This window comes from Apiotrichum porosum, assembly GCF_003942205.1.
Source record: "Apiotrichum porosum strain DSM 27194 chromosome Unknown scaffold_1, whole genome shotgun sequence".
NCBI classification, from domain to species: domain Eukaryota; kingdom Fungi; phylum Basidiomycota; class Tremellomycetes; order Trichosporonales; family Trichosporonaceae; genus Apiotrichum; species Apiotrichum porosum.
In genome coordinates, this window is record NW_021167108.1 from 1456423 (window position 1) to 1475363 (window position 18941).

Below are 18941 nucleotides of genomic sequence, written 5' to 3' on the forward strand. Positions count from 1 at the left end.
TCTGGTTGGGCCCAGAGAAAGAATGGCATGTTTAACGACGGCACGTTGTGTGTTTCGCACGGCGTCGAAACACGCATAGAGGAACGCTGGCTTTTTTAAAATCCCAACGTGGTGTGTTTCTCATTGCTCCAAAATACCCATATTGAATGCACTGGTTCTTTGGACCCGGACCGTTATGTGTTTCTCGACGCTCAAAAATACCCATAATGAATGCACTGGTTCTTTGGGCCGGGACGGTTATGTGTTTCTAGACGCTCAAAAGTACCCATAATGAATGTACTGCTTCTTTGGGGCCGGACACTTGTGTGTTTCTTGAAGCACCGAAATACACCTAATGAAAAGAGGGGTTTCCGGGGGCCACCTCTCCAGGCCGGCACACCTTGCCAATGATCAACGACTGCGACGCGCGGCGTCTGTCTGATTGATGATCCACCCGTGGCTGAATCCACTAGGCTGCTTGCCAACACCATAGCTGCAAGCTACGGTGGGACGTGTGGTGGCATACGCAACGGACGTGCACACCGGTGTGGCGTCTAAGCACAACGGCAGCTTTCAACTGACTACATTCATAGTCACTGCCTCCCAGTGGCCAGGGTGGACCAGTGGCCAGTGATCTCGTGAATTGCCACTTCTGTGCTTGCAATCGCTTGCTGATACGCAAACGTGGTACACTGGATCCGATGACGCCGGCGAGAAACGCATAACGCCCGGAATTTGTCCACCATTTACAAGACTGGAGCGCCGTCGTTGGTATCTTGGGCGGTCGAGAAACGCACAACGCCCCAAAGTTACCACAGAATCAGTAATTCGATGGCCCATAGTTGGTATGCCAGGCTCCGGCCAGCGAGTACCACTTGAAAGGTCGACGGCCCCGCTGGCCAACATACGAGCGGCGTGATCACTCACAGTACATGTGTCTCCCTTCCGATCCTGCCGTGGAGGCATCTTGATGGCAGCCACACGGTTCCGCTCAAAATTCGGCCTCACACGATGGTCGTGTGTCAACAGCAAGGGTAGAAAGGGAGGATGCACGGAATCAACCACCAGCAGGCCACGACCGGCTTATAATCAGAGAGACCCAGACGGAGTTCGTGCCGACACAGAAAAGGATGCCTGCCGCTCGCTGCGCCGCATGTGCTCCATTCATTGCGACAACCGCCAATACGGGCAGCAACTCCACCACTCTCGTGCTCTTGATAAACATGCATATCGGAACAGGCACATGCAGTGGCATTCTACTGTACTCTGGGTCGGGGAACGGGTGCCAGGAGTTGGGTGTGGTGGTGGGAGGGGTTGAGGTGATGGGGAATTCATTCAGTGTGTAGCCATGACGCGCGTGACTGCGGTTGAAGGCGGTGGGCGAACCGCCAAGCGACTGCTGCGTATTGGGCCAAATGTCGTTCCAAATGGGCTGCAAGCGAGCCTCGTGGCCGGGTTTGAGCTTGGGGCCAGCTTGGACTATCATATACCTTCATTGGGTTTGGGGAACCTAAGACTGGGACAGCGAAGGGACAAGCATGGCCACCCATTTCGCCATGTTGACGTTCTTGGTCTCGGACCGGACGATGAACGGGTGCGTGAGGAGTTCGCGAGGGTATGGTCGTTCTTGACCGTCACGAATGAGACTGGGTCGAGTCAGCTAAACGAACACTGCAGGGTCGAGACTCGACTCACCACTTGGCCAGGAAGTCCCTGATTTCGGCGGTCCAGGCGTGGCCGATGGACGGGTTGTCGTTCATGGACGGCACAGGAGCGGTGACAATGTACGACAGCAGCTCAATGGGGGCAACGTTTTGGCTCTCTCCTTCGGGAGGGAAAGGGAAGCGGAGGTGAGCGACCTCGTGGAGAGTGAGACCCAGAGACCAAACGTCCGACTTGATAGTGTATGGCTTGCCAAGGATACGCTCGGGTGCCATGTAGTAGGATGTGCCTGTAAACGTGCCAGCAACCGAGTCTACGAGTTCTCCCGAGACGCCAAAGTCGCAAAGCTTCATGGCGCCCTGGCGCGTAATGAGAATGTTGGACGGCTTGATGTCGCGGTGGATAATACGGCGCTCATGAAGATAGTCGAGACCACGCAGAACCGACGAGGCGATACGACCCAGAACATGTTCCGAGCAGATGATACCCTGGTCCTTCATGTGTCCCAGCAGCGAGTCGAGTGATCCAGCCTCGCAGTACTCCATAAGAATGCAGATCTGAGTGTCTTGCTCAGCCAGGAAGGCGCCGTAGTGCTCGACAATGAAAGGCGAGTTGGTGGTGGACAGGAATTCGAGCTCGCGGAGTACTTGCTTGTGCATCGATGGGTTGGCGGTGCGGGCAATGACCTTGCGAGCCATGACGCGTCCGTCACGGGCGCTGCAGACGAGGTCGACCGAGCCACCAGCTCCTTCACCCAGGCGGCGCACGAGCGTCAGGTCGGAACCCAGCCGTGTCAAGTCCTCAGTGTCGTGAATAGAGTTGGGACGGGACCCATCGCTGTTCAAGTCGCGCGTCGGCGTACCGATCGAAAGTGCCCGCAGCTGGCGGAGGTCGTCGGCGGGATTCAACGAGTTGGACGATTCGCGACGTTCCATAAAGCTGCTCGCGTTGGATCCGGAACGCGACCGTCCACCGATGCTCGGAGCCGGACTGCTCTCAAAGGTCATGCGACTCATTGCCCTACGCACTTCGTTGGTCATGGCGGTCATTTGGTCGGCGCCGCCAAAGTCGTCGTGGCCAGTTGGTGCCAGTCGGCTGCCGCTGGCTCCGGCGCCATAGCTGTGCGCGTGCACCGTCGCGTCCCAGTCCTCACCGGGGACAGGTGTGCGGAGCTGGCTGGACCCCTCGTCCTCGTCCTGCGCCATGAAAGCAGACCCACCGCCTCCGCCGGCTGGGATAGCCAGCTTGAGGGCTGGCGTACTGATGCGAGGTGTGTTCATACGCGGTCGGCCTGGTGCGCCTGGCGGCGGTGCCAGGGTCGCAGAGAGGGTCGGTGTCAACGAAGCGGCCGGCTCGGCACTATCCAAACCAGCGAGCGTTGGCAACGCGGGGGCGGTGGCTGCGCGCGGCGCACCGAGCGGCAGCTTGAGCTTGGGACGCGCCGATGGGCCAGCAGACAAACTGGGCATTGGCCTGCCTGGGCGGAGAGCCAAGGACGGGAGCGGGGACGGTTGTTGCCAGCCGCCAAGGCCTGCCTGGTCGACGTTGATGCCGGCTGCATGGTTAGCGAGCACGCTGGAGATGGGGATGCATGGGCTTGGAGGGCAGGCGGTATCCTTCGGGAGAGGTGGGGACGGCACGGCGGCGGTGCTGGCAGCTTGTGACGTGGTCACGCCGAATGATCCGGGGGTTGCGGGGTCGCGGCGATGAGAGAGGGGGGAGAGGACAGACTCACGGACATTGCCCTCGGGGATGCTGAGCTGGGGAGGAGGGGGAGCTGGACGAGACGAAGAAGGGTTTGGGCGTGCGCCGCTTGGCCGTCTCGGGGTAGCCATTGTGTGCGTGACTTTGGCGCCGAGCCGCGTCGAACAAGAAGACAACGATGAGATATGTGAGAAGAGCAAGTGGAGATGTGGATGGGCCGGCGGGATCTGGCTGGGTTAGGGTTGAGAGGGAAGGCTCGTCCGTCTCCTTTGATGTCAGAATGTTTCCTTTTGGTCAATCGATCCATTCCCTCTTGTCCATTCCGTCACCCGAACGCATCATGCACATGGCAGCTCTCGCAGCTGCACGCCTGACTCGCCCATCTGCCCTGCATGCTCTCGCTCCGTTGAGACTGGCATCGTGCTCGTCCTTGATCGCACGCACAGGCCCCAGCACCGCTCTCAACCACCGCCTTGACGGCAGCCACCGCCGTCGCCTCCACCAAGCAGCACCGCTCGCGCACGAGAACCCCCTGGTCCGTACTTTGCAACCAACCTACCGATAGTCCTCGCATGTGCTGACAAGTAGGGTATTCCTCGCCGTGAGGCCAACCCGGCGCCCAAGCTGCCCCGTCGCGGCGGCCCGCCCCCGCGCAGCCGGATCCGCGGCGTCAAGAACATCATCGTCGTCGCAAGTGGCAAGGGCGGAGTTGGCAAGAGCACCGTTGCCGGTGAGTCCGACAGCGTCATGCCAAGCTGTAGGTGTCACTAATAGACGCAGCCAACCTGGCGCTTGCGCTGGCCAAGACCAGTCCGCTCGGCCGTGCACCCCGCGTCGGTCTCCTCGACCTCGACATTTTCGGCCCCAGTGTTCCCATGCTCATGGGCTTGGATCATGCGGGCGAGCCAGCAATGAACGAACGTAAGTGGTATAGCCTGGAACTCTGGGCTACACAGTATATGGCCAACTAACATGTCATGCAGAGAACAAGCTCCTCCCGCTGCAGAACCACGGAATCAAGACCATGTCCATCGGTTACCTCCTTCGTAAGCAGCCAGGTGTCCTTTTCCCGCTCCAACGCTCACCCTGTGCAGCGCCTGACCCCAACACTCCTGTTGTGTGGCGTGGTCTCATGGTCCAAAAGGCTGTCCAGCAGCTCCTGTTCGATGTCGACTGGACGGACGGCCAAGGCGACCTGGACGTTCTCGTCATTGACATGCCGCCAGGAACCGGTGACGTTCAGCTCAGTCTTGGACAGCTGGTGGTGGTCGACGGCGCGGTCATCGTCTCGACACCGCAGGACATTGCACTCATTGACGCGCGCAAGGGTGTGGCCATGTTCCAGAAGGTCAATGTGCCCGTAAGTTCACCATTCTCGAACCTGCCGCGTCCGCAGCTGACAACGGTGCAGATTACCGGCTTGCTGCTCAACATGTCCCACTACACCTGCTCGTCCTGCTCAGTGCCGCACGAGCTCTTTGGTAGCGCCGACAAGTTTACCAAGGCAGCCAACGAGCTCGGCCTCGAGGTTCTCGGTGGGTACCACGTGTTGCTCGTCGCACTACCTACTAACATTTCGCAGGCAATGTGCCTCTTGTGACCTCCGTGAGCGACGGCGGTGATGCTGGACGGCCCGTCATGACCCAGTCTTCGCCCGAGGGCGACGAGGTGCGTTCTACTATGCGCAGTGTGGCAGAGCGCGTGTGGGACTGGCTGGCGTCTCGTCCCAGGGAGAACGTCGGTGTCCGCGGGTAGATAGTGTCGATTGGACCACCTCCACCAACAGCACTACTCACAAAGCAATGAGGATAGGCGGTGGGCCAGGAGCGCGAGAGACTACGAAGAGCACAATGGGCATATGTTTTTAGCATAGAACCTTCGTTGCATTTGCATTGCATGTCATTCTTGACCATTCTCTAGTAGCACTCCCCCAGAAATAGGCAGAGGCGTTCAGGTCGGATGCCACCGTAGAGCTTGCGAAACTCCCCACCGTACACAGTTCTGCGCGCGCGTCGCATTCTGGCAGGCGTCCTGACCGGATTCTGTAGCCTCTGCACACCTACGGACATGGATACTGGGGTGCAAGCAACGTATACGACGCGCAGACGCAGAGGAGAGGGCGGTCGGAGCAGAAAGCGCGCTCATCTGCGTAAGTGAAGGGAACATCCACCGGTGGCAAAACAGTTTCGCCCGCGTCAACCCGATTCCCTGTCAATGCAATTTCTGCTATGTGCTCGTGCTGCCCGATCTTTTGGTGCTGTTTTCACTCCTGCCATGATGCAAGCTGTCCATAATCCTACATGCCCGTCCTACTCAATAATCGAGGTGTCGGATCAAATCTACTCCTTGGCGACAATGGCGCGGGTGTAGATAAGCTGGGCGTTGTGGTGGACGACGCGCTTGATGAGGCCCTCCTTCTCGAGGAAAGCGATGGCACGGCGAGCGAGCGAGCCGTTGACCTTCATGCGGTCAATGAGGACCGACTGCGAGATGAGCTTGTAGGTCGGGACCTCCTTGAGGATACGGTCGCTGGGGAAAAAGTCAGTACGAGGACGCAACTATTTTTCTGTCGCTCTCTGGAGAGCGAGCGAGATGTAATACGCACTAGGTCTGCTTGTCGAGGACGACGGCGTTGTTGGCCTTGTCCTTCACCTTGCCCTTCGACCACTTCTTCTTCTTGCTGGAGACAGTCAGCAAATGAGAAAAAACTTGCTATGAGGTGGCAAAGTCCCCAGTCTGGCGGTCTGGTCTGGTCTGCGCTCCTGTGCACCTCTCGTGCCCATCCTCCTTCTCCTCGCAGATGACCAGACACGTTCCAGAACTCGTGGTGGACTTCGCAGATTCTACTCACCCGGCCTTGGAACCGGCCTGAGCGGCAAGGGCCTTCTGGGCCTTGGACTTAACCTGGGGAGGCCTGTACAGTCAGTTCCTGCACTCGTAGGAAGGGTATTGGCGCACGACCATCGACATCGGACAGAGACAGAGACATGTCGAAGTGGGGCAAGGACATCGAAACTGCTCCACCAGGGAAACAGTTTCTGTGCGAGTTTCTCATGAGGACTCGCTCGCGCGACGCCGAGAACGCGTGAAGAGGTGATGGTGCGCGCGCTCGCGGTGTCGAGTGTCGCTGTCGTGCCCGGTGTCTCTGTCGCGGTGGATGTCGTATGGTGGTGGCTGGGTCGCACTCACATTTTGACGGATGGAGAAGGTTGTAACACGCACAGTTGCTCAAAGAACTACCACCTGCCGCTGCCCCAGCCAGGGAGGCAGCGCGAGCGTTTGGTCCGTCGTCGCCGGAGAATGGCGGTAATTTCTGTGTGGCGGCGGACTTTGACAATTACGTAAAATAGTCCGGATTCGAATCGTGACGCGCGCGTGGCCACCAGTTACGCCGTACGGCGCGATACCCAGGTGGAGGCCGTCGTCACCTTGTACCGTTCTACCGTTCCTCATGTTACCATGAAGCGCTGTCGCTCGGCCTCGCCAGCCGACACAGGCCCACATAGACCTCTCAGCGACCTCTTTCAACTACCTGAACTCTTTCTGCGTGTTCTTTCCTTTCTCTCGCCCAGCGACCTCGCACGCACACAGACCGTCAACAAGCACTGGGCTCGCGCCGCCCTCGACCCGCAACTATGGAAGCGCCTCTACCTTGGTAAGAGCTAGAGCATGCGCAACCTGTCCACTGACGTTTGTAGAACGATATCCCCACCCGCACCACTCGCGTTTGGTCTACTCCCGGTCACGGTCAGCGACACCACTACGCCCCATTGCACGATTACCGAGTCGTGCATTCCCGCCACCCAGCCCAAGTCCGACTCCGGCGCCTGATAGCCACGCACATGGAGACCTGGACTTGGATCGAGGTGACGACACGGTCCGTCACGATGGTGTCGATTGGAAGCACATGCTGAAGCTGGGTACAAACTGGTAAGTTGCCCGATACTGGTGCCAGCAGCTGACAGCTAGGTCCAACGGCAATGTCCACGCCGAAGGCTCACTCGACCTCCCACCATCGCCAGCCGCCAGCCGCGAGCGGGACTTCCTGGGCCCACCAGAATCGGGACAACACCTCGCCCTATTTCCCTCGTTCATCTGTGCATCGTCACTGTCTTCCCCACTGGTGCACATCTACGCTTCCAGTGCCGCCTCAGGGTCGCCGCTCGGTATTGTGCCGCCTCCACCGGGCTGGTCCTCGCCAGCACGCCCGGACCTAGTCACTGCCATCGTCGCCGATCAAGCCGTGACTCCAGCAGACGGGTCCCATGTCCCAGCACGCCTAGGAATCTTCTATGAATCAGGAGGGTTCGCTATTGTCCGCCTGCGGTTGGCGGAGGACGGCCGGTTAGTCTGGGTGCGCGAGGCTCTCAGCACTACCCGTTCGCGACCTCGGCGTCGTCATGCCGTCCCGCAGCGAGATGACGACCCAGTGGTCCTCGCTGTGATGCACTACCCAGTGTTGGTATCGTGTACCGTTGGCTTTCACTTGGTCGTATACAAGCTGGCGGACGGCAGCCCGACATTGGTCCGAACGCTCCGCTCCGACGTGAGCTTTCACCCGGCGGCCCTGTCGTTGTTGCCACCGCAAACTGCTGGTGGAACCCGATATCGTGCCGCCTTGACATACTCTACGCCTGTGTACCCGTCGTCTTGGGCTGTGGCAGAGCAAGAGCTTGTCATCAACCTCGCCGCCGGTGCCAGTGTGCGCCGTGGTGAATGCTACCACGTCCAAGCCGCCGAGACGTCGCCAACAGCCTGGCCGCGCCGCATCGATCCCGTCCCTGGCGTGCGCGGCCGCGCCATAGGTGTTGGAAGTGATGGGCGCTGGGTCGTACTCGCAGGCGAGGACAGTGTCATCCACGTGTACTCGCTACCGGCTGCCGGTGAAAGGGCGATCACACATGCTCAGACTCTGCTTGCGCCGAGCACTGGCGTCAGCTCTCTGGCACTCGTTAGTGGGCGAGCCATTAGCGGTGGCCGGGACGGGCGAGTTCTCGTCTGGGAGCTGGACGAGGCGGCCGATGGCGAAGAGGGGGTCGGGATGGAAGCGAGAGTTGGACGTGTGGGTATGGCTATGGGGTACGTCGAGGTCAAGGCTGGTGGACGCCGTTCGCGGCCGCGCGAGCCATCGCCACCCACAGAGGCCGACGAGGACCAAGACGACCTTGCACTCCTTCCACACCCCGCAAGTATCTCTGGCGAAGCACGCCGCCTCTTCCTTGCCTCGCCGCCCGTATCCATGGCGCCCGCCTCTGTCGCTGCACCACCCAAGGAGCAAACTGGTTTGGGCGTTCGGCAAGTAGCATTCGACGAGGAGCGTATTGTGGGGCTGGAGGGGGACGTGATGCGTGTGTGGAGCTTTAGTTGAAACATAGAATGTCCGTCACAGTTGTATCCCACATGTATACTGTATCATCTGTTCACTTCATGTGTCATTTTGTGCGAGTGTATGAGGGAAGTGAAATACGATCTCGGGTCCTATAACAACAAAGTCCCTTGCAGTATTGGCCGCCGCCACACCGGAATTTTCCGCTGCTAAGTGCTCGCGTGGCTGGCTGGCGGGCGGACAGACCGATTTCTGAACTTTCAACGACCGGCCGCAAGACATACACCCACGGCGAGCACCCGCCAACACACGACGAGGACGACAAGGACGACGAACCCGGCATAGATCTGGCCCACTGCGCACCAGACTCATTACCCCCCATACCCTCTTTCCGACTTTTTTGTTCTGGCTTCCGACCCGCCTGAACAAATACATTCCCTCTCCCCCCTTCTCTCCTTCCACCATCTCCACTCCCCCTCTTCACCATGTCGTTCGCCTCCTCGTCGGCGCGCGCCCTTGCGCCTCTTAGGCGACCAGCAGCGCAGGGTGCGTTATGCGTCTTGAGACCCGTCTGTGCTGTCCGCTGACCCGCTTGCTCGTTGTCTCTGACCTCCTGAAATTTCCGTCTGCGTCGTCGCTGTTGTCCGTCCGCGCGCGTCTCCTCGTGTCACCTCTCCCCCTCCAACAACCATGTCACGCCTGCAGCATCGCGCTCGTACGGTGCTTCCACTCGCCAGGTGCACCCGTCCATCACTGCGTCCGAGGCCCAGGAGTTCCTGAGCCACACGCTCCAGCTCCCTTCCTCCGCCGCCATCCCCGAACAGCTGGCGCTCCAGACGCTCACCCACAAGTCGTACCAGTTCGTCCACCGCATGTCCCACCCGCCACCTTACACCGCTGCCGAGATTGAGCAAGGCCAGGCCTCGCACAATGCGCGTTTGGCCTTCCTGGGCCGCCGCGCCATCGGCGCGTACCAGGCCATGTTCATCCACTCGGCGCTGGGCACGTCCGAGGCTGTGCGCCAGGCGGACCTGCTCCGCGGTCGCGACATTGAGAGCATGCTCGCTGCTCTGCGTCATTACAACAACCTTGGTCTCCTCGTCGGTGACAAGTGGAAGGTCGGAGATGTGATGCGCTGGGACCGGGCAGAGGTGAGTGGTGGTTGCGGTTGCCGCAGAGCCGTGTGCCGCGCGCGCTCTGGCACCGACGTTTTCCTCCTGCTGTACATATTGTGCTGACGCTCTCCAGACTGGTCGCGAGGGTGGCCACCTCAAGGTCAAGGGTATGACCGTCGAGGCCATCATCGGTGCCGTGTTCACGCACCACGGCTCGCCCGCCGCCCAGCGCGCATACCACCTGCACGTCCTCCCCCTGCTGTCCGCACAGCTGCGCGACCCGATGCTCAAGGAGGCTGCCCAGCGGGTGGCCCAGAGCGTCAAGAGCGTCGGCGTCGTCTCCGCTTAAAATGGACACCACCATTCATCATAGGTGTTCTTTTGGTGTCGGGTCGAGAGAAAAAGTCCGCATCTAGGGTATTTGGGTGTGGATGGAGGGTATAGGAGCCAATTAGCAATTAGCACCACTTCTGCATGTATTTCATTGCACGGGACTGGCACCAGCAAGCATGGTACGTCGTGCGTGTACCTGCAAACTGCTCTCGTTCAGCTATGCCCGTGTGTCAGAGGCAGAAGCTTGAGCTGGGACGGCCTGGTTACTGGTTGGCAGTGCCACCCACACCAGCGCGTCGGAGCACACAAAGCCAGGGACCAGAGCCGACGACACCCGGCACGAAACCAGCCCCCAACACGGATTGTACGATTGTACGACGTCACGGCCATGCCACTCGCAACCGATTACACGCTACATCTGCACAGTGTCTGCGTGCAGGTCCCCATCCTCCCCCTCCCCCTCCCATCTTGTACTATTTCCCAAGGCGGGCTGCGTGCCCGCAGCCCTATCGCATGCTCAATTGGATAGGTTTGGTGCATATCTAGTCTCCCTCATCATCAACGACTTAACCGACGACAATCTTCTCCTCGTCGTCGTTGAATCCGTACTGGGGGATCTCGAGGTTGAGGGGGGCGGGGCCCTTGCGGATACGACCCGAAATGTCGTAGTGCGAGCCGTGGCAGGGGCAGAACCATCCGCCAAAGTCACCGGCCTCGCCGATGGGGACACAACCCAGGTGGGTGCAGACACCGACCATGACGAGCCTGGAGAGAGAAAGTCAGTATTGCCCGTGGTTGCAAGCAGCATGGCCGCGGTACGCACCACTCTGCGCGCTGGGTACGCTGCTCGTCGGTCTCGGGGTCACGGAGCGACTTGACGTCGACCGAGCGGGCCTCCTCAATCTCATCCGGGGTACGGTGACGGATGAAGACGGGCTTTCCACGCCACTTGACGATGAGGTTCTTGCCTGCGAACACGAGTCAGCATGCGTGGATCCCCAGATAATGTAACAGATGAGTTGTGTACGCACCCTCGGGAATCGCGCCCATCTCGACCTCGATCTTGGCGAGGGCGAGGACATCAGCCGAAGCGGCCATGTTGGAGAGAATGTCAGTGACAGTCGACTTGGCGCCCGAGGCGGCAAGGGCACCGAGGGCGCCGACCATAAAGTACGAGACGTTGGTGTTGCGCGACTCGTTGCCGGTCTTGTAGGCCGAGAAGTCGGGGACACCAGTCGAGGCGCGGCCAGCAAGGGCCTTGGACGAGGTGTGCATGCGGCGCTGGCCAAAGACACCGTTGGGGCCGGCTGCGATTCTGTCAGCTCAACTGTAGACCACTTCAGGTTCGTGTATCGTGCGCGCGTGCAAGCGCAACAACACAAGGCCCAGTAGCAAGAGTGCAAGTGCCCAACAAGTCGGAAGGACGCGGAGCCCTTTCGACATTTCGACATGGCTTGCCAGACAACAGCGATGTTGGTCTTTGGGCAAGCGGCACACTCGCGCACACCGCGCTGCTCCTTGTGCTGCTGCTGCTGCTGCTGCTGCTGCTGCTGCTTCTGCATGCGCACGATACACTGTTGTCGCCGGCCGCGCACGCACCGTTGATGCGCGCGACCGAGGCGACGCCGTTGAACCCACCGGCGAACTTGGCGGGGGCGTCGGAACGGGGGCCGTCAGCGCCGTGGCCGTGGTGGGGGGCGGGGGGGAGACGGAGGGCGACGCGGGCGGCGGGGACGCCCGAGGCGAGGGTGCGCGCGGTGGGCGCGAGGTTGATGCGGGTGAGGGCCATTTTGGGGGAGGAGTGGTGAGGCCGAGAGGTAGGGAGGGAGGCAAGACTGGCAGCAGCAGCGACGACGAGGAAGACAGCCCACGCCTGAGTTGCAGCAAAGACCATTGGCAGGCTGCCCGGCCCAGCCTGGGGGCACGGCGGAACTCGGGCTGGTGCGGACATTCGGCGAATCTGGCAGTGTGGCGCGCGTCCCGCCAGCCAGTGGGCGATGGTTCATTAGACGGTTTTGGGTAGAGGTGGGGTCGTTCACTTCTAATATGCATATGCGTTCTCGTACTCGTTGTCTATAACACCTCTCGTCTCTCTCTCTCTCGATCGCTCTCTCGTCTCTCTATGCACAGCTTCCCCATACCCACCACACAGCACTATAGTGCCGATCCTTGCTGTTCGGAAACTGCCGCCAGACGCCAATCCGGCTCATCCCTTCCACAAACCACCCAGCACTCCAGCCCAGGAACACCCACATCCACACCAGGGCAACCACACGCTCAGCTTCTCGCAGTGCCGGCGTCTCCTTCAGGCCAACGCGCCTCTTGAACGCTCGCCACATGTGTTTGAAGATGGCCTCGGCCGCCAGCGCGAGGGGCTGGACCACAAAGAAGGGCGTGAGATTGATAGCCGAGAACGGTGCGTCGCCGCGCCCGATAGCGTCCAACAGCAGCACAATCGAGGCATAGTCGTGGTGCAGGCCAGAGAGCAAAAAGACAATCACCGACTTGGCCAGGTTGACGACCATGCTCGGGACCTTGCTCTGGCGCTTTGTGCGCTGTGCGGGCGATGACCGGCCGGAATCCGGGGGCGTCAGCGGCATGGCGGGCTGCTGGGTCGCCTGACGTCTTCTCAGGTGGCTGCTCAGGTGACCGTCCACCTTGCCGAGCTTGTCTAGTGTGTCTAGGTTGCTGTTGTCATTGTCGTCCGCAGGAGGGGTGTCAGGTGGGGGTGTAGGGGGCACAATGTCCGCGATGATGTTGTCCTTTGCATGCTCGACGCCCTTGTGCTTGATGGACGGTGCTGCGGGTTCGACCGGTCGAGGTTTAGGATTCTTGACGTTCTCTCCAGTCGGTGGCATACGCAGAAGCCTCTCTCCGATGAGGACCCAGCCAATCTGGGACAGCACACGCCGATTATACTGATTCCACGCCTGAATCATGGTCAGCTAAAACCCAACCCTCGTTCGGAAGCACTCCACTCACCCTCGTCCACATGTAACCCAGCCCTGGGTGGGCGGCGATACTGCCAAGACTGCCAAACATCGGTGGCCATCCCCATGGCGAGAACAGCTCGCTGTCCTCGCTGATACCAAAGTAGCCTCCCGCCATAACACATGCAATAGAGATGCCCACGTGGGTAAACTCTATGGACGTGACGATACGGACGACCACGGCGATCGAGTACGCGGCACGCTGGCCAGTCGAGAGGGACGAGTAGGGTGTAGTTGCTGTGATGAAGAAGTCGGGGGCAGCAATGCGCATAAACGTCGACGCCAAGTCTTCAACGAGGAAGACCGCGACCAGGTATAGCGACCGGTGAATAACGTATGCCCTGCGGCTCGAGTTGCGCTTGAACGGCTCGGCAGCCATGTTGCTTGCGAGAGGAGGAGCAAAGTTCCACCCGATGCCACGCCATGACCACCAAAGCGATGCGGCCCAGCGAGCCTTGGCCCATGTCCAACCCTCGGGAACAGGCTCTGGAATGACGGACCCGTCGGGCAGGTGGCGAATGCGGTAAGCGTTGTGCTCGGGTGGGAACAGGATGAGCCACTCGAATGTACGGACGCCAAAGGAGACTGCGGGGATTGTCAGCACTGAAACAAGGCTTGGTCGCCGATGTCGATGGAGGTGCCCATTCAAGCAGGTGTCCGAGAGTGTAGCCAGCCACCGACAAGACGCTAGTTGCCATGTGCTTCAGGACAAACGGCGGCTCCCAATCACACAACTCACACAGCAGCATTGATGTGCCCCATCGTTCTTGTGGTGTGCGTAACAGTGGCACGTATCCGAGGTAGAGCCAGACAAGGAAGATGACGGGTGCGAGGACTGCACGCACTATCCGGACAGTGCGCGTGGGTGGCGGGACGAGGGCCAGGATGGTGGCTATGATGACGACGTGCGCGAGGACAATGTCGGCTGCGCACATGGGATGGGGTTCTGGGATGGCTGCACGCAGCTGTGCGGCCCACCCTGGGGTGTCTGTGCCCATGGTCACTGCCATGAGAGAGACGACGACGGGGGAGTATGAGTGTATGGAGTTAGTGAATGAGTGTGAGGATGAGGATGGGTGAGATTGTGTTTTGCGTAGTCGCCGCCTGATGGGGGTGTTCGTGTGCCCTCCCCCCCAATCTAACGGCCGCGGTATAGCACAGGCACGATCGCACGCCCCCGTACACGCCCGCCGGCGAGCGACGACATCATTCACCGTCGGCTCGCCTGCGGAATCGGCTCCGCATTTTGCACAGCGCAAAACGGGGGCGCGATTGGTCGATTAGCCCATTAGTCACCGGCCAAATGTAACAGAACAGTCGGCTAAATTAACCCAACACAGACTTTCAAAAGCTGCATGTCGCTCAAAGGTGTGTCCTCTCCCCCCCCCCTCTCACGGTCAGCCCGTTAACCCGTGGATCCGGATACACTCCCAGGGGGGGACGGTACACCAAAGGGCACTTCTCGCTCCTGGTTGTATGGGGGCTCCATGTCTCCATGCATGCAACACACACGGCCTGGACAGCAGCAGCACCAGCATTCCCTTGGCCCTTGGCAAAGCCCTGGTAAGGATTAGGCGGATATACCCTGCCGAGACCCGGAAGCGCCGTGACGCTCAACATCCACGCGCCCGGTATTTCTGACGAGCGCCGTTTCTACGAGACACATGTTCGCCAACCGCTACCCGCCTCGCCTAGCTTGTTCTTCTTTCTCCACCCACAACTACCTCACACATCCCCCCGCTATCCCACTGCCGCCTCCACAATGCTACGGCTCTTTGGCGGCTCGCGCTCGAGCTCGCGAGCGGCGTCGCCGGCGCGACCCCACCACACCAAGCGCGGTGTCCGTCTCCAAATCAACGTCCCAAGCTATGGCGGCGTGTTCATGAACAACAACCGCACCGACGTGCAGCATGACGATCCCGAGGCATCTGGGTCCTCGCTCGGTCCCCCAAGACTAGAGTTGCAGGACTCTGAGCTCTCGGGTGAGCTCGAGGTCGATGTCCCAAGGGGCATGGGTCGACGCAGGTGTCGTGCCATTCGCATGACACTGAAGAACACGTGCCGCTTGAACATGGGTCCCGCACGCATGTGGGAGGAGGACGTGCTGTTTGAGCGTACTATCGAGGTCAAGGGGGCCATCATCCTCCAGGAAGGTGTGCAGCGGTGAGTAAACAGCGGACCGTGACCGACCAGTGGCTTACTCTGTTCAAGCTTCAATTTTACCATTGTCATCCCATACGGCCTCGCTGGGTACGACGTCCACCCCACCGGCCGCGTCAAGCTCGAGCTCATTGCAGAGGTGGAGGGACTTGGCGGTGGCCCTCGCAGTGTCAGTACGCACATGATTTCGCCCAGCCCAAGTCCCGCGCCGACGCCTCGTCGCGGGCGTAGTCCTGAACGAGGCCACGGACCTAGATCCGTCAACGCGTCTCCCTATACGTCTGGAGCCAGTACACCTGTGGGCGACGGCGGGGGTGTTCCCTCCATGGACATTGCCACGCAAATGACAGTGTCGTGGGCCGACCCCGTGGGCCACTCGGAAGAAGAAGTCCGCTGGCTGCGCGGCAACGTCGTCGCGTCGCGAGGCATCTGGCTCATGTACAACCCCGACCCGGAAGATGGCGTGAGCACGCTCAACGAACGCCGACGAGGCGAGGTTCCTGGCCTCGGACCATTCGAGATCCGCTTCATGTCCGACGTCTGGACCGTGTGCGCTCTCTTAAAGTCGACGATTAACATCAACTTTCCCGAACCCACCTGCACCATCTACTACATTCGCATCGTCCTCACGCAGACCACATCCATTAGGTCACCTCGCGATGACCCGGCCACAACCGAACCCATTCGCAGCACTATACCGTTTGTCGTATGGGAAAAGGGCGTGCGTCCCCCTCGTCAGCTTGCCAGGGACTCGCCGGCGCTGTGGCGCGGGACCGAGTGCGGCGGCGAGGACACTGGTAGTCTGCAGGTCACCGGTATGGGACGCTTGCCCAACGACGAGACTGGAAGGCCGTCTACTCTTGAAGGGTGAGTTGAAGTCTTTAGCGTGTCGCTAACTCTCAGGGTCATCACACCAATCCACGTCAAACACCAGCTGGTCGTCGAGGTCTGGTACTCGATCGCCGGGCAAGACGTGCAGGGCAACGAGCTGCCGGCAGGCAACATTGGTGGTCTGCGCATGCTCCGTGTGGACAAGCCCGTCATTGTGCCTAGCTGTGGGTTCATCCCCGAGGTCGTCGAGCTGCCGAGCTACGACTCGTTGAAGTTTGACACTGCGCCGTGTCCCGTGTGCGGGACGCCTGCAGAGCAGCAAGCGTGCCGCACTTGTCCCCTCACGTCCGTCCCGCACTCGCGCCACGACCACGACCCGCTCGTCGTCGGCAACGCCAACGGCGTATGCCCCCGCTGTGAGCGCAGGTTCATTACCGATCCCGACGACGACTTGGGCAAGTGGGCCGACTGCGCTTGTGGTCTGAGCCTGAAAAAGCTGGAAGAGCGCATGCGGTCCGTCATCCCCGACGAGGACCTCCAGGACGATGGGTATGGTGGACAAGTCACGCCGCCTGTCAAGATAGAGCGCGGCAGGTCCATGTGAGCAGATGGGCAGGATGCGTGGATAGACGGAGGTACAGTGGCTGGAGTCGAGACAGGGAAGGTATAATGTGGAGAACGGTGTACCAGGATGGGTGTAACGGTTTCTTTATAACGTCGTCAGGTTTCGTGGCTAGTTTGGTATTATTTTCATGGACGTTTTTACTGCTTTATCATCGCCACTATCGGGACATGGCCACGGACCAGCCGTTTGGAGCGTCAGAGTCATGGACACCGTCCGAGGCGTGGTCTACGACCTCGAACGTCTCGATTTTGCACCTGCGGTAGGCCTCAGCGTGATGCCCTCATAGCTCATGGCAGCTTGTCGTCTCTGACGCCACGCTGCTGCAACTCACTGCGTATACGGCACCCCCGCCTTGCCGCACAACAACTGCCTCACACCCTCCTCAAACCTCCCTCCATCCCTCACCCTCGTCTTGAGCGTGACGACCGTACACGTCCGCAACCCCACAAACTCAAACATCTGGACCTGCTCGGTGTGCGCAAAGTCCCAGTGCTTGACCCGCCGGAGACGCCTGCGGAGCTTGTGCGAGATGGCGCTCTCGATTCCAGGCCAGTCTCCCCGTGGCCACGTTACGGGCAGGATCCACTGTGTCACCTGCAAGAAGGGAGAAAAGGTGTAGGTTACGCATCAGCGACGTGAGACTGAGACTATGTAGCAGAAGCTGGCCGGAAATACCTGGTAGACGGCGGGATATTCGCTTGCGCCCAACATGGTCATCGCTGCCTTGATTGCGGAGACCCTGGGCTGAGGTTGTCGATGGCCACGATGACAATGTCTTGTTGGTCGTGAATGATGACATGCAGAGAGGAAACCTCGCTTGCTCCATAAACGTATGATGGGGGCGACGCGGGCGTTGCGGTGAGAAGCAACGTCGTCTGAAACTTCCGAGACGTCCACCTCCGTCGACTGCGCACCGAGTGATGGGGCATTCTGCTTCTTCTCCAACACGCGCGAGCGCATGCGCATGGCTCTGGTATCCTTAGCAGTTGATGAAATACCTACCAGTGCATTCCTTGGCACTGTCCCCCCTGTCCACCCTGCCAACCGTTAGAGTAAAACGATGCGGGTGGTCAACGAAGCAGGAATGAAGCGGGGGTGTAGACTGTGAGGAAGGATGGCGGGAACCTGCAACGGTGCATCAGTCAATACACAAACTCACATGTCGCACCTTGCGAAAGTGCATCTGTCTCCCATCACCCGCACCCGGCCTTCTCCCACCTCAACTGCAACCATGCTTCCTTCAGACCCATGGATTCAGAAGGTACAGTTGTTTTCCCGCCGCCACAACTGACAGATAACAGCGAGAATGGAGCCTTGCAGATGCTCCCACCCTGGCTGCGTTCGCCGACGCAATGGACCATCTCGACAACTCGTTCCCACGACCTCCCCTGTTCTCTCCCCATCCCCTGTCACCCCCACCTCCATGTGTGCCCGAACACACCGACCCGATGAACCAAGGTGTCTACTCCCACTCCACATGGCCAGACGTCGTTGGGGCCGTTGGGGAAGACAACCTCCGCCTCGTCTTCGACCCTTTGCAGACGATAGTTGGGAACCACCTCCAGCCCTTCGACTCCGAACAGCAGGTCAGAACCCCCGATGGTCTCTACCAAAGCGTGTTTGGGGACATGGTGGAGGAGATGGAGGACGGGTGGACTTTGCACGATGCAGAGTGGCTGGCAGTGTATGCGGACACCTTGGATGCGGCAGACGCGGCATCCAATGTCGAGATACTTGGTCACGGGCGGTGTCTGGGTTCTATGACCAAGAAGGATGGCTCGACGGACGGCACAGCAAAGTGAATAGCAGCTGGGCATGGCGTGTATGGGTCGCGGCGCGTGTTTCCCCCAGATAAGACTTTTTTCCGTGTTTCTTCCGAATTATCTGTCATGTGTTGCACTGTTTCTTGTGCTTCCCACGTCCCATGCATGCCAGTGCTTCTAAAGGTTGTTAAAAACGTGTTTAAACGCTGCCTCTGTGCGCTTGAGGTGTAACGGGAGTATTGGGGCGCCATGGGAGACGCTGATGGGCGTGTGTGTGCATCCATCCTCCTTGGCGTGTGGGTGAGCTCTGTAAACACTCATCCACCCTAATCATCCTCCGCCCCACATCCTCCTGTACACACTCCATCAAACATACATTCCCGCTATTAAAATGTCTGCCCCTCCTACACATCTACACCTTCCACCCATAGCCCACTCTCAACTAGCCTTCCA

At 59.8% G+C, this 18941-nt stretch overlaps 9 protein-coding genes across 9 annotated transcripts; 5 read left to right on the forward strand and 4 right to left on the reverse strand.

Moving 5' to 3' along the window:
- Nucleotides 1-1489: 1489 nt before the first annotated feature.
- Nucleotides 1490-3476, reverse strand: MKK1 (Protein kinase C signaling pathway involved MAPKK protein; the record flags this gene model as incomplete). Its single annotated transcript, XM_028616349.1, has 3 exons — nt 1490-1625; nt 1675-3196; nt 3377-3476. 3 exons carry the CDS (start codon nt 3474-3476, stop codon nt 1490-1492), a joined length of 1758 nt encoding a protein of 585 aa, XP_028480206.1.
- A 215-nt stretch (nt 3477-3691) lies between these two features.
- Nucleotides 3692-5100, forward strand: EHS24_000522 (uncharacterized protein; the record flags this gene model as incomplete). Its single annotated transcript, XM_028616350.1, has 7 exons — nt 3692-3880; nt 3934-4075; nt 4126-4266; nt 4329-4391; nt 4440-4705; nt 4757-4880; nt 4928-5100. 7 exons carry the CDS (start codon nt 3692-3694, stop codon nt 5098-5100), a joined length of 1098 nt encoding a protein of 365 aa, XP_028480207.1.
- Nucleotides 5101-5684: 584 nt separating this feature from the next.
- Nucleotides 5685-6334, reverse strand: EHS24_000523 (uncharacterized protein; the record flags this gene model as incomplete). Its single annotated transcript, XM_028616351.1, has 4 exons — nt 5685-5874; nt 5951-6025; nt 6197-6259; nt 6327-6334. The coding sequence occupies 4 exons, from the start codon at nt 6332-6334 to the stop codon at nt 5685-5687; spliced, it is 336 nt and encodes a 111-aa protein (XP_028480208.1).
- A 470-nt stretch (nt 6335-6804) lies between these two features.
- EHS24_000524 (uncharacterized protein) lies at nt 6805-8713 on the forward strand (the record flags this gene model as incomplete). Its single annotated transcript, XM_028616352.1, has 3 exons — nt 6805-7000; nt 7044-7275; nt 7315-8713. The coding sequence occupies 3 exons, from the start codon at nt 6805-6807 to the stop codon at nt 8711-8713; spliced, it is 1827 nt and encodes a 608-aa protein (XP_028480209.1).
- A 443-nt stretch (nt 8714-9156) lies between these two features.
- EHS24_000525 (uncharacterized protein) lies at nt 9157-10135 on the forward strand (the record flags this gene model as incomplete). Its single annotated transcript, XM_028616353.1, has 3 exons — nt 9157-9217; nt 9377-9822; nt 9920-10135. 3 exons carry the CDS (start codon nt 9157-9159, stop codon nt 10133-10135), a joined length of 723 nt encoding a protein of 240 aa, XP_028480210.1.
- A 550-nt stretch (nt 10136-10685) lies between these two features.
- Nucleotides 10686-14119, reverse strand: EHS24_000526 (uncharacterized protein; the record flags this gene model as incomplete). The annotated part of the gene is made up of 7 exons (XM_028616354.1): nt 10686-10884; nt 10943-11087; nt 11151-11426; nt 11719-12020; nt 12265-13049; nt 13102-13694; nt 13849-14119. 7 exons carry the CDS (start codon nt 14117-14119, stop codon nt 10686-10688), a joined length of 2571 nt encoding a protein of 856 aa, XP_028480211.1.
- A 752-nt stretch (nt 14120-14871) lies between these two features.
- EHS24_000527 (uncharacterized protein) lies at nt 14872-16704 on the forward strand (the record flags this gene model as incomplete). Its single annotated transcript, XM_028616355.1, has 3 exons — nt 14872-15272; nt 15321-16136; nt 16173-16704. 3 exons carry the CDS (start codon nt 14872-14874, stop codon nt 16702-16704), a joined length of 1749 nt encoding a protein of 582 aa, XP_028480212.1.
- Nucleotides 16705-17005: 301 nt separating this feature from the next.
- On the reverse strand, nt 17006-17442 carry EHS24_000528 (uncharacterized protein; the record flags this gene model as incomplete). Its single annotated transcript, XM_028616356.1, has 3 exons — nt 17006-17011; nt 17131-17319; nt 17401-17442. The coding sequence occupies 3 exons, from the start codon at nt 17440-17442 to the stop codon at nt 17006-17008; spliced, it is 237 nt and encodes a 78-aa protein (XP_028480213.1).
- A 514-nt stretch (nt 17443-17956) lies between these two features.
- On the forward strand, nt 17957-18527 carry EHS24_000529 (uncharacterized protein; the record flags this gene model as incomplete). The annotated part of the gene is made up of 2 exons (XM_028616357.1): nt 17957-17986; nt 18027-18527. The coding sequence occupies 2 exons, from the start codon at nt 17957-17959 to the stop codon at nt 18525-18527; spliced, it is 531 nt and encodes a 176-aa protein (XP_028480214.1).
- Nucleotides 18528-18941: the final 414 nt, after the last annotated feature.